A 13,521-nucleotide genomic window follows, 5' to 3' on the forward strand; every position below is an offset into this window, starting at 1 on the left:
TAGAGTCCCAGCCTCAGAGGAGACAAGCAGTGTATTTATTGGTTTATTTACTGTATATTGCTGCTGCCACACAGATCTAAAATAAACATGCGATTTATTTCCCAGCAGTTTACCTTCAGACATAACCGACTGTTTTTGAAACTCGTTTGATTTTAAAGTAAACTTGTGTGTGAATGAGAACTTAGTTTAGTACTCACATGCTGTGACAGCTGCTTTCTGTCCGTGTGCTTCGGACTTATCATAAGTTTAAACTAATATGGTTTAAAACGCATGATTTCAGCGCGATAAACATGATAATCAGAACCAAAACAGATGTTTTCAGCAGATCCGAGCTGTAATGGGCATTTAAAGAGACAGGCACGAAAAACAGCGTGTTTCTGCTTCCACTCAAAATAGACATTTTCAAAATGATATAATAAATTATCTCTGGAGTATTTTGAGCTGAAACTTCACAGACACATTCTGGGGACACCAGAGAATTATATTACATATTGTAAAAATGGGCATAATATGTCTCCTTTAAAAAGTGTGGCAGGACTCCACATACATTTTCTTGACTGTTTTAATCAGACATGGTTCTTGAGGATGTGACAGAGTTGTAAGTATATGTTTCTACCTAAAAATGTGCTTATATATTTATTTATTATCTTTACCTGATGTATGCATCCATCTGCTTTGACTTTAACTGCTCCTCAAACTTATGACTAAATATATATGGGATATGTATTGATACTCTAATATAGGCTTTATGTTTTTGTTTTAACTGGGATCCAGACACCATTGTGTTCTTGCTATTAACAAGGTTCATACAGAATTTGGAATGTGTCTTAATTTTTTTATTTCCCTAAAACATCATGTTATAAAAGTAGAAAATAATTGAACATTTAAATAAAAAGCAAATGCAGCTTAATGTGTCCCGTGAAATGGCATCCATGTGTCCTGTCAAGATGCCAGGTGTTCATTTCGATTGCGTAAGTATTGCAAAAACAGTGAATAAAGCAGCCTTTCCATTTGATGTGTTCAAGAGCAAAAACACCACTTCTGGGGAAACCAACACAGTTTTTTTTTAAAAAGGGGTGGTTATTCCAGGTCAAATTGAGCAACCCCATGGGGACTTCATTATTATAGTTTAGGATGTCATGAATTGATAATATATATTATATAATAATGTTTCGAAAATTCACTTATACATTTTTGAATTGTACACTCATGTATTCAAGGTGTAAGGAAAATGTTTTATAACTTTTTACGTGGCTCCACCACGTTTTCTCAAATCGGAAATCTGAATATATTAAAATATGTTTGAAAAAAACATTTTACAAAAAATGTATGATATCAATATGAATGTGAGATTACATTTCAGAAACTTGATGTTTCTTCATCTCAGATATCACTGAGCCATAACAACTATGTGTTATGTGTTATTTTTGTGTCACAGTGAAATCACTCCAGAAGGAAGAAGAATCACAAAGCTGGATCAGATTCTACTCAATGGCAATAACATCACAATGGTATGATCAATTATTGAGTTCATCTTTAAATCACTTAACAATCAACTATATATCACGCTTAATGAATTGACAACATTTGCTTTTAGATTAGTTTAGTGTATGAATATGAGTAAAGCTCTTATGTAAGTTTGTTTTTGTAGCCAGTGTTTAATGAAAGCCACCATGCACTACATCTACCAACCAACTGGGTCATATAGAAAGCTGTATCTCAACATTTTCTTTCAGTATTTTACTAAAACTTAAAAAAAAAAAAAAAAGTTTTCTAAATCTGACATTTTTGCTGATGTTCTTTAATACAGGGACTCTTAAAATGTCAAACCAAGAAACTAGGAGGAAGCCCACAGATCTAAAAACACGCCTTAACATCCCAGCCTATCCCTGACTATATTAAAAAATTACCAAAACTGTAATTGCATTAATAGATGAATGCTAATTAAAATGGCATATTACTTTGTCAAATGTATTGAAATCATGTGTTTCTGCTGTTTTCCAGTTGATTCCAGGAGGAGAAGGACCAGAAGTTTGAGAAATATGTAGCACCTTCCACAAAATAAACATACAATTTATGTTCCTGTTTCATGAAAGAAACCTGAAAAATGATCACTTATTGTTTTCAAACATTCATTTTCATTTTATGAGGGGAGTTTTTCCACATTAGTTCTTTTCTATTTTTTAAGTGATCCAAAAAGTTTTTGTAAACATTTGCAGCTTGTTACATTAAAACAGATCAAATGAATTGGACTGAGTTGGAATTCAGTTGCATGTTATAATAGCATTTGGTGTGATAGATTCCTGAAGTGTGAATGAAAAAAATGAGGATAATTTGTGGAATCGTCATTTTTGGTTTTAATGTGGTTCTTTGCTTTAAGAATGTCACATTTGTGAATTTGTGCATTTTCCTGATTTATTTTGTATATGCTGAAATAAATGTACATGTAGATTTACATGAACTCATCATTTGTACCACAACACACTGTATGTTTATGACTGATTTAACAAGTTTACTAACAAACCACTTTAAAGATGTATCTGTAGAGTGTCAAAAATCATGTGAAGAAATGAGAAATTCTGAAAACTGGTCTAGTTGTAGAACTGCGCTGGTCCCAGTAAGCATCTGTCTCAGTACATGGAGGGCTTCTCTTCTCCTTTAGGATTCGTCACTTTCTCCAGGTTCTTGCTGATGACATCATAGAGTTCAGCCTGAGAAACAACAGATATCTGAATCTTCAGCCATACAGTTGTGTCCACAATTATCATGATTCATTCGTAAAGGCAATATCCCCAGGATGAATCGCTTGTGTGGTAGCATTTCTTAGTTAGAAGCTGTTTGCTGAATGAATAAATGTAAGAAACTCACATAGAAACCGCGTATATCAAGCACAATCACTCTAATCTCAGAATAGGCTGCTTCATCCTTCTCGTGCACCAGAGAGCGATAATCCATCTGCCAAAAGAATATATATTTATTGTTACACAAAAAGGGTATGAAAGTGTATTTCAGGACTATAAAAGTTATTATAAAACGGATAGTTCCGGTCCTTGATTCTGATTGGTTGAGCCGCGTTCAAAGCTGTTGTAAATTACTCTACAAACACACTTTTTTTTTTTTACGTCTGTGTTGCTCGGCAACCACTTTGTTGCAACCACAACCCTTTCGAAGGAAATACATTGTTTGGCGGAAGAATAATATTTTTATTAATTTCATTATATTTTATTTGCTTTGTTTTATTTTGTGAAACCTTGCTACATATATGGAATAACCGTTTTATAAAAGCAATAAGCCCCGTGAAGCCGTGGTTTACAGTGAATTTATAACAGCTAAGGGGCGTTGTTAGGCACAGCGCAAAGCGGCTTATTGGGGCTTATTGCTTTAATTGAAACTATACTGTAAATCTTTTTGAAGTGATGGGGTCAATGTGTAAATCTGGTGATTTACCTCCAAACAGTTACATATGCAAATTATGTAATAATTGTCTAGTATTTTTAGAGAAAACTGCAGATAAAATTTAATTAATTATATAAAATTAATCATTAAATGGATTTAATTGCTTTGTACTTGCCTGTTCGTATTCGTAAAAAGTTGGGTGATGTTTATTACGCCTGAACATCACATTTTCTTGCAAAATTGTAATTTCTGAAATACTCAATTTCATTGTTGAGGGCTACAGAATGCTCAGAGTTGTACATCTTTTGTGTTTGCACAGAGTACTTGAATTACCTCTTAACTCATGAATCAAAGGGTTGAATGGCAAAAACCGAGAACATGGTATTGAAAGCCCTATTTAATAACTGTGGCTATACAAAAAAAGTAATGAAACTAATAAGTTGATTTGACAGGTCACACTCACCACGTGTGTGTCTTTGGAAGCTTTTGCCACTGCATCACCTCTCTCCGAGAAGTACCTGCAGATAAACACACCTTCATTACCAACATGACAAAATGAATAAATGTGGGGAGTGTAAAATATACTGCAATTTTACAATCTTCAGTAAGCATAATCAATGTACTGAAATAGTTGGTCATACTTGTTAATGTTGGTCTGAAAACCCTCTACCTTGGTCTTCACAGCAGTAATTCTCTCAAGGATTTTTTCCTAAAATATCAATATCAGTCATGTTAACTGCTGCTTATCTTTGAGATTCAGAATCAAAAACATTATGTGGTATAAAGCATGCATTTAGAAACGGTCTGAGCCTTTTAAGGTTTAATAACCTGAATTGCAACTCCAAAATCATTTCCATCCTCTATTTTTGGAATTAGATGAGAAATCCAGCAAGAAACCTGAAAAAAAAATAAAAGAATAAAGCTGCCACTACTGTATATCTGGGAAAATGCTAAAAACTTATCTATGAGTTAATTTTGCTCACTTACAGTGATGCAGGTCTCCTTCAGAGCCATTATCTCTGGTTTTACAATATCCAGCAACTTCACAATCCTCTCATTTCCTTTGATGAAACCACACTTGGGAGCTGACACAAGAAAAATTTAACATTACAAAAATATGCCATATTTCCATATCACAACAATGTATCACAGTTATGGTTTGGTGCAAATTTGCAACTTTAAAGCACTTTTATCCACATTTCTTCTATATATCTCTCTAGTAAACATTCACCTTAATTTAATCTGTTCATAACAATTTTGCCTGAAGAACATTCAGCTCCTGTTTTAATTTCATAATTATTTTAGTTACATTTTAAATTTACAGAAACTAGGAGTACCCATAGATTAAAACATGTTTTGAAAACAAAACTAGGGATAAAGGCCCTTCAAATATTGTTGTGGACAATGGGGGACCTTGGAGTCAAAAAAGCTGAGAACCACTATTCTATATTAGCTATAGATCAGTGTTTACGCAATGTTTCAGATAAACGTGCCTTTCTGAAAATCAGTTATTTGTGTATCATCTTTCCAAATTTCCCATTCATAAATACAATTTCACTCAGTCATTCATGTACTCATGATTGCATGAGGAAATCCCCATGAGGAAAATAGCTTATACTGTAAATCATACAGAATTAAGTTTTTGAAAATCTAAAAATATTTTGTGTGAATGGTTGGGTAAGGGGATGGAAAATATAGTTTTTACAGTATGAAAATCATTATGTCTATGGAATGTCCCCATAAAGCATGGAAACCCAAAGAGTGTGTGTGTGTGTGAATTACCTTTCTTCTTTTTCTCATCATCTTCATTTTTATCTGTCTCCATCTCCTGTTAAAATATTTAAATAAACGTTTTAAATCTTTTTATTTAATAATTTTTTTTTTATTCTATTTTTTTCCCCCAAATTAATTTCAAAAAGCATCATTTTAAATCACAAGCTGGATGCCAACCTCATCTTCTGGAGCAGGGGGGTCAGGAATGGGAATGTCCAGGGGTGCATGGAGAGATGAGAGGTCAGTGATACTGAAGTCATCCCCCTAAAACCATAAAAGAAAAGTATTTAAATTCAGTTGTCACTGAAGTCGAGGTATTGCTCAAATGTGACCCTGGACCACAAAACCAGTCATAAGTAGCACGGCTATATTTGTAGCAACAGCCAACAATACATTGTATGGGTCAAAATTATCGTTTTTTTCTTTTATGCCAAAAATCATTAGGATATTAAGTAAAGATCATGTTTCATGAAGATATTTTGTAAATTTCCTTCCTTAAATGTATCAAAACTTAATTTTTGATGAGTAATATGCATTGCTAAGAACTTCATTTGGACAACTTTAAAGGTGATTTTCCCAGTATTTAGATTTTTTTGCACCCTCAGATTCCAGATATTCAAATAGTTGTATCTCGGCCAAATATTGTCCTATCCCAACAGACCATACATCAATGAAAAGTGTATTTATTCAGCTTTCATGTAATGTATAAATCTCAATTTCAAAGAAATTACCCTTATGACTGGTTTTATGGTCCTGGGTCACAAAATGGTAACCTGGGCAGCAGAAACAAGGCCACAAGTTCATTTCCCAAGGACACACATGCATAAATTCCCAAATGTATTGGTCACTTTGGATATGCCAAATGAACAAAGGTACCTTCAGCAGGTTGTCAAGCTGTGAGATCTTCAGAGGTATGTGATTGGAGAACAGCTCTTCTGCCTGTCAATGCAATGAATATTGTCAACACAAACAACCAATGCAACGATCTCAAATTTAGCCTGTGTGTGTATTATTTCAATTGAATTCATACCTGCTTATACAGTGACTGGCGGTAGTTTTCTATCTGGATGAAGGTAATACAAATATACAATTACAATTCAAACACCATTTTTGTCCATGAACATGATCGCGCCTTCCATGCTTTCACGTTACTTTCACTTTCAACATTCGTGGATGAGGAAGTGTGACTCAGGATTTTTTTTTTTTTTTAACATAAGCAGAGATCGCCAGCAGTGTTTTATGTTCAATAACTACCAAACAAACAACACAAGCCCTTTTAAAACTTCATTGAGGAGTCATATTGTCAACAGTCGTAAACGCGTTTACTTTTACTGCACTATGTTGAGAGTGGAAATAGTATAAATTCTACAGAGATGAACTTACCCTCACTGCATTATCAGAGTTTATCTTCAGTACATTAGTTTTGGACATAATGAATGTAAATGTTCGTTATTTTCAGACAAAGAAATCGCGGTACTGTGAGCAGCAGACGTTCAGGTGCCTCGCGCACTAGCACTTAGCGATACTTTCGATTTCTTGATGACGCTCACTATCCCCGAAAAGATCCATCTTCTTCTTCTTCTACTGTTTATTGGCGGTTGGCAGACTAGCTTATTAGTGCATTACCGCCACCATCTGAACTGGAGTGTGGAGCATCGACGCATGTATCATATATGTATGTATATCATACTAAATAATAATAATAATAGTCATAAATAAATAAACAAATAAATAAACATCATTATATTCTTATATAATTTCCTGTATCTTTAAGATATTTCAACAAAGCAAATCTAATATTCTTATTCCTTTTTAGCTTACTTAATATATCTTCTAGCATCATGCTTCCACCTTCTTCTATTACTTTAGCTTCTAGCATTTGTCGTTCGTTGTTATATGCTCTACAATGCAACAGTACATGCTCTACAGTTTCACAAATCCCACAATGCATGCATAATCCATTCGGATGTTTCTTAATTCTATTTAAATTTCCATTCAATGCAGTATGTCCTATTTTAATTCTTATTATTACTGATTCTTCTCGTCTTCTTAATCCCATGTCGTTGTTACGTATTCCTACTTCTCTTTGAATTCTATATAGATGTCGTCCAGTCTTCTCTTTCTCCCAAAGTTTCTGCCATGCATTTATAAGAGCTTTCCTAATTATTATTTTTGCTTCTGCCTTACTAATTTTTATGTCAATTCCTATCTGATTCAAGTTCAAAGAATTCTTAGCATGCTTATCTGCCTTCTCATTTCCTTCAACTCCAACATGTGCTGGAACCCAAATAAATGAAATAAAAATGCCCTGATTTTTCATTCTATATATATACTGCAGTATTTCAAGTATGACATCTTGTCTGCAGTTAGACTGGCCTGATTGGATGCTCTTTAACGCAGCCAATGAATCTGAACATATTACTGCTTTTTTAATTCTATTTTCCTCTACCCACTGGAGAGCCATAACAATAGCTACCAACTCTGCTGTAAATACAGATAAAAAATCCGGGGTTCTTTTCTTAATAGCTATTTCATATTGTGGAATAACTACTGCTATTCCTGTTTTCATATAGTTTCTGGATCTTTTGAACCATCTGTAAATATCTGTATCATATCTGTCAGGGATAGTCCAGCCTCGTCAGACCCAATCACCTCACACACCCGTTCACAATCACCGGAGTACTAATCAGCCGCACCTGTCACCACCTCATCAACACTAGCTCAAATACTCAGTCACTGCAGTCACACTTTGTCTGGTCTTGAGTTCACTACGCTACTCCTTACCTGACTCACGAACCCGGACTCCAACCTGAAACCCACCTGTCTCTGTGCCATCCTCTTCAGCCCGATCCTAGAAGGAACCCGTCATCACGTGAGCTAGATCCCTTCCATTCCATAGACCGTTGCTCTAACCCATTTGCTCCCCATCTCTTCTCTCAGCCCCTGTTCAATAAAGAACCCTGTTTACTTTACCTCTCCGTCCTTGGTCCCCTTCTGTACTGTGACAATATCATAATATTTCTGATCCATATATTTATTAACTTATTTTTATTGGGTCACAATCCTGTTTCTTCACTTCATCTGTTAAATAAAGATCTACTATAGGCTTTACAAACATCCACGGTGGAACTGCTGACATGTGTACTATATTACTGAATTTTATATTTTTTTACATTATCAATTCCGCTATTTCCTCCATTTCCTGTCCAATATTCTTAATATTACTTTTTCCATATTCCCAACTTTTTAAAAATATTGCCGAAAAGATCCAATGATTGCTTTGTTTTTAGATCATTGCACATACTCATTCATTCGCCGCGTCAGCCACATTTCTCATTCACACAACCAATTTTCTCTTTCTTCTGTTATTATATGAACAACTTTTCTTTTCTGAAATAGATAGATATATCTATCTATCTATCTATCTATCTATTTTTCAGGGCCGATGCCGATAACGATTATTACAGATCAAGTAGACCGATAACCGATATTTTGAACCGATAGATATGTCTGATGTAAAAATGAAAATTAATGTCAAAATTAAGACTAACAAGGTCTCTGACAAAAACTGCCTTGTCTTGTCTTCTTCTGTGCATCCATCTGCAATAAGGGTAATATAAAGATAGAGTTAAAAGTGGGGCCACTGTATGCTTCATGATTAAGCCTATGAATAATGTACTACAGCTAAACAGCTTGGGGAAATGTAAGTATTTGGCTTCAATAATTTACATGTTAGAAATGTATGTGTAAAAGCATAACCTCTCATAATTCCTCATTAATTATTTTCTGATGGCTAAAACAACCTACAATAGTAGAGGTGACTATTCAATTCATCATCTAATGCACAATGTTAAGTTAATCAATGGATTCACTTAAAAAAATTTATATAATAATAATAATAAGTGTAAATAATTTAATTGTCTTCATAGCTATATTGTAGAAGTTGAAGACTGCAACTATTTTCATGAAACTATAACACTAATAGCCTTTTACAGGCACACTTAGTTCAATAGCCTATTGAAATGTCTTGGCCTATGTGACACTAGAAATTTCAGTTAGTTTTAAATTTACAGTACAGTGCAAATGAAGGCATAAATTAATTTAATTTATCTTTTAATCAAATGAGAGTTAAACTATTTATTTTTTGGCAAACAAAGGGTTTACTATTAAAATGAAAACATGGAAGAAATAGCATATTGTGTGATTATTCTTTAAAACATAAGTTGTAATAATAGTTGAAATAGCATTATGTATATCATACTGCACCACAGTAATATATTTCTGATCATTTCTTTAAGCTAACCCGAACTTATATTTTGACGGGTTGCCATGAGGAACTTTTAAGTTTCTGTAGCCTATGTAAGTGTTTCCTATATTGATTTATTTGTGTCGCCCGCCACAATATCAGAACTGACCGCCACAAATAGATTTTCCAAAAGGCTTTGACTTCGTTGAATAAACATGAGCACTGCACGTTTCAAAATTGAAACTCGGTGCGGGTGTTTTTATATCACTGTATTTCTGAAGGAACCCGACTGTCTTCAGAAAATTTTGGATGTCATTTTCATTTCATCTTGCATGTAATGTCTGATAAAGCAGCGTTTGTGAGTGGAGCGCTGCTTTGTGTACAGCGTTACCGGGGAAACCTTGATCTCTACCACTCCAACAGCGCCTCCTGCTGGCAGAGAATGAGTTTGCATGCCGCCACAAACGAGTGCAAGTCTGTGGGAAACACTGCAGTTCTCTTTCAAACAATCGCTGGGTATCTCACTATGGGAAACGCCTCAGGCGTGATAAACTATGGAAGCACCAATTACACCACGTCTGTCCGAAGGACGGACCAATCACAGCTTATGACAAGGAGCCCACCCCCTCCATATATATATGGCTGTGATCCCCGAAAACGGCATTCTTGTTCTCTTCCCCGTGAAGATTTTCCTTTAACACCTGTTCTGCGCTGCTTCAGTTCACAAGCGTACCGTCAAGGTAGACGTTGCCGAACGCAGTGCAGTTAAAATCTGTTGTGGATTTCTCTACTCGTTACTGAGTTTTTTCTAGCTAACGCGTTAAGGCGAGCTAAGATTATTCTACTCACCATGTCGGTGTTCAAGGTCGCAGCGGAGAAAGGGAAGGATGTCCCTTCGTGCTCGTGTCCGGCAGCTTGTGGATTTATGATCTCGGGCAGGGATTCGCATCCGATGTGTATCGCGTGCATGGGTGTTAAGCACGCTCAGGCCGTGCTAGGTTTAATGAGCAGGGGGACTTATTATCTCGTTCTCCCTATCCCAGAAAAAAAAACATAAAAAGATAGGGTGTAAAGAAACACGTTCTCTTTCAAACAATCGCTCGGTATCTCACTATGGGAAACGCCCCAGGCGTGATAGACTATGGAAGCACCAATTATACCACGTCTGTCCGAAGGACGGACCAATCACAGCTTATGACAAGGAGCCCACCCCCTCCATATATATATGGCTGTGATCCCCGAAAACGGCATTCTTGTTCTCTTCCCCGTGAAGATTTTCCTTTAACACCTGTTCTGCGCTGCTTCAGTTCACAAGCGTACCGTCAAGGTAGACGTTGCCGAATGCAGTGCAGTTAAAATCTGTTGTGGATTTCTCTACTCGTTACTGAGTTTTTTCTAGCTAACGCGTTAAGGCGAGCTAAGATTATTCTACTCACCATGTCGGTGTTCAAGGTCGCAGCGGAGAAAGGGAAGGATGTCCCTTCGTGCTCGTGTCCGGCAGCTTGTGGATTTATGATCTCGGGCAGGGATTCGCATCCGATGTGTATCGCGTGCATGGGTGTTAAACACGCTCAGGCCACACTGGCGGATGCGGAGAGTTGCGCGCACTGTCGTGTAATGCCGGCCAGGATCTTGGAAAGAAGGCTTCGGGTGGCTGCATCTTCTAAAGACGATCCGGTTCTATCTTCTGTCCCTCCTTCGACAAAGGGGGTCCAACCCTCTCCCCCACGGGATCTTTCTTCGTGGGGGGATATTATGGATTCAGAGTCTCCTGAGTTTACGCCGCTTTTCGACCAGCAGCTGCTTGCGGAAGGCGATGAGGTGGAGGGAGACGAGGAGGAGGATGAGGAGATGTTAGCTCACCTCCTCCGAGAGGAGCCGGATGATGAGTAGGATGACGCTATCCTGTCTGCAGCACAAGCGTCCAGGCCCGTGAGCGCGCAAAGTGGCGACGTGGCGTAGACGGTGGTGGATTGTGACCTAGTGGAAGTTTGTAAGCGTGTGGCAGCTAAGCTTGGCATCGCTTGGCCCGTAACTCCTGGGGATCCGGGAGTTAAACGTGACATCTATGATGGGAAAAGGCTTCCTTCTCGCCTTCCACAGGCGAAACAACTGCTTCCCGCTTTGCCGGCGTGTGTAGCAGAGATGAAGCGATCGTGGGACAAACCCTTTTCTCATCGTGTGCCCGTCAAGGGATACTCGTCGCTCGATGTGAGTGAAATGGAAGGGCTTGGGCTCTCTAACCCTCCCACGGTCGAGCAGTCAGTGGCTCACCACCTGCATCCAAACAGGCGAACCACTCTCTCATCTGCTAGGCCCTCCCTCCTTGGGAAAATGGAACGCTTCACCGCTTCCATGTACCAAAAAATTTATAAATCCTCAGCAATGATGGTGCGGGCACTTAACGTCACTTCGTTGTTGACGGCCTATCAAGCCGAGTTGTTGGAGGAGCTTGGCACTCAGCTGGACGTCGGCAATCCAAACCCGGGGGTCTGGGAGGAGATCTGCAACATAACAGATCTCAATCTACACACCTCACGTGGCGCGGTGCAAAGCTGCGGTCGTACCATGGCGCTTGCCGTTGCGGGCGAGAGGTCGCTGTGGCTGAATCTATTGGGTGTCGGGGACAGGGAGAAGTTAGATTTTCTCAATGCTCCTGTGGATTCGAGTGGATTGTTCGGCCCAGCCGTTGCGGCGATGAGACAGAGGTGCGACCTCCAGAAGAAGGAAGGCGAGGCGTTTGACATGTAAAAGAGCACCACGTCCTCCTGTTCCCCCGCGTCCTGTTCCCCCGACGCAGAACAGGAGGTTTTTGAATGCGTCCAGCACTGCAAAACCCCAGAGCACGGAGCAGGCGGCTCGCTAAACCATGGGGAAAGCAGTCATTCGCGGCGGCGGCTGCCAGGTCCAAGTCCGCTAACCCTTCTAACAAAAAGAGGAGGGATACCTAGGATGTGGAAGGGTTTCATGTTCTGGTCAGGACAGACAACACAACAGTGGTGGCATATATCAATCGCCAAGGGGGAACGCGTTCGTTACAACTGCACAATCTAGCGCGCAAACTGATTGTCTGGTGCGCGGCGCACTTCAGCTCGCTGCGCGCGACGCATGTACCAGGAGTCCTGAATGTAGGGGCGGATCTCCTGTCAAGGGGCAACCCGTTATACGGAGAATGGGTGCTCCACCAGCAGGTGGTGGATCAGATTTGGGGGATGTACGGCAAGGCTGCCGTAGATCTCTTTGCCTCGCAGGCAAACGCAAAGTGTCCGCTGTATTTCTCTCTCAGGGACGAAAATGCGCCTTTGGGTGTGGATGCGCTGGCGCACCCGTGGCCGAACATGTTGCTTTAGGCATTCCCTCCGCTGAGTCTAATTTCTCCCACCCTGGAAAGAGTAAGAGAAAACGGATTATCTCTCCTGCTGATAGCCCCTCGTTGGCCGGGGAGGCTGTGGTTGGGAGAGATTGTCCAGCTCCTTCAGGGAGAGCCCTGGTCGCTCCCGTTGCGCCGGGACTTGCTGTCGCAAGCGGTGGGGGCAGATATCTCACCCACACCCGGAACGAGTCGATCTTTGGGTCTGGCCCGTGAAGGGTTAAATTTATACACTCTCGGGCTTCCACAGGAGGTTATAAACACTATCCAGAGCGCTAGAGCTCCATCAACGCGCTCACTGTATGATCTTAAATGGCGTGTGTTTGAGGACTGGTGTACTCGTAAAGGAGTTATTCCTTTTCAGTGCGCGGTGAGCGATGTACTTTGCTTTTTACAAAGCTTAATGAACAATGGGAGAGCGTTTTCTACTATTAAAGTTTACCTGGCTGCTATTTCAGCGTGTCATGTAGGCTTCGAGGGAGTCTCAGTTGTATATATATGGAGGGGGTGGGCTCCTTGTCATGAGCTGTGATTGGTCCGTCCTTCGGACAGACGTGGTGTAATTGGTGCTTCCATAGTCTATCACGCCTGAGGCGTTTCCCATAGTGAGATACCGAGCGATTGTTTGAAAGAGAACTGCAGTGTTTCCCACAGACTTGCACTCGTTTATGGCGGCATGCAAACTCATTCTCTGCCAGCAGGAGGCGCTGTTGGAGTGGTAGAGATCAAGGTTTCC

General features: G+C 39.3%; 2 protein-coding genes across 2 annotated transcripts in view; one reads left to right on the forward strand and one right to left on the reverse strand.

Annotated features, from left to right (window-relative positions):
• The window catches only part of LOC107716468 (U6 snRNA-associated Sm-like protein LSm5), a 5,414-nt gene extending 2,959 nt beyond the window's left edge, over nucleotides 1-2,455 (forward strand). Inside the window, exons 3-5 of the mRNA XM_016522929.1 lie at nucleotides 571-598; nucleotides 1,439-1,511; nucleotides 2,005-2,455. Coding sequence (XP_016378415.1) covers nucleotides 571-598; nucleotides 1,439-1,511; nucleotides 2,005-2,037 — 134 coding nt within the window. The 3' untranslated portion in view covers nucleotides 2,038-2,455. The remainder of the gene's footprint in view (nucleotides 1-570; nucleotides 599-1,438; nucleotides 1,512-2,004) is intronic.
• On the reverse strand, nucleotides 2,396-6,746 carry psme2 (proteasome activator subunit 2). The gene is made up of 11 exons (XM_016522927.1): nucleotides 6,553-6,746; nucleotides 6,200-6,232; nucleotides 6,046-6,108; nucleotides 5,347-5,433; nucleotides 5,179-5,224; nucleotides 4,384-4,481; nucleotides 4,225-4,293; nucleotides 4,038-4,105; nucleotides 3,860-3,914; nucleotides 2,869-2,955; nucleotides 2,396-2,711 (listed from the first exon to the last, which is right to left on the reverse strand). Exons 1-11 carry the CDS (start codon nucleotides 6,598-6,600, stop codon nucleotides 2,631-2,633), a joined length of 735 nt encoding a protein of 244 aa, XP_016378413.1. The 5' UTR covers nucleotides 6,601-6,746; the 3' UTR covers nucleotides 2,396-2,630.
• Nucleotides 6,747-13,521: the final 6,775 nt, after the last annotated feature.

Source organism: Sinocyclocheilus rhinocerous, unplaced genomic scaffold (assembly GCF_001515625.1).
Source record: "Sinocyclocheilus rhinocerous isolate Xijiao unplaced genomic scaffold, SAMN03320098_v1.1 scaffold419, whole genome shotgun sequence".
Lineage (NCBI taxonomy): Eukaryota > Metazoa > Chordata > Actinopteri > Cypriniformes > Cyprinidae > Sinocyclocheilus > Sinocyclocheilus rhinocerous.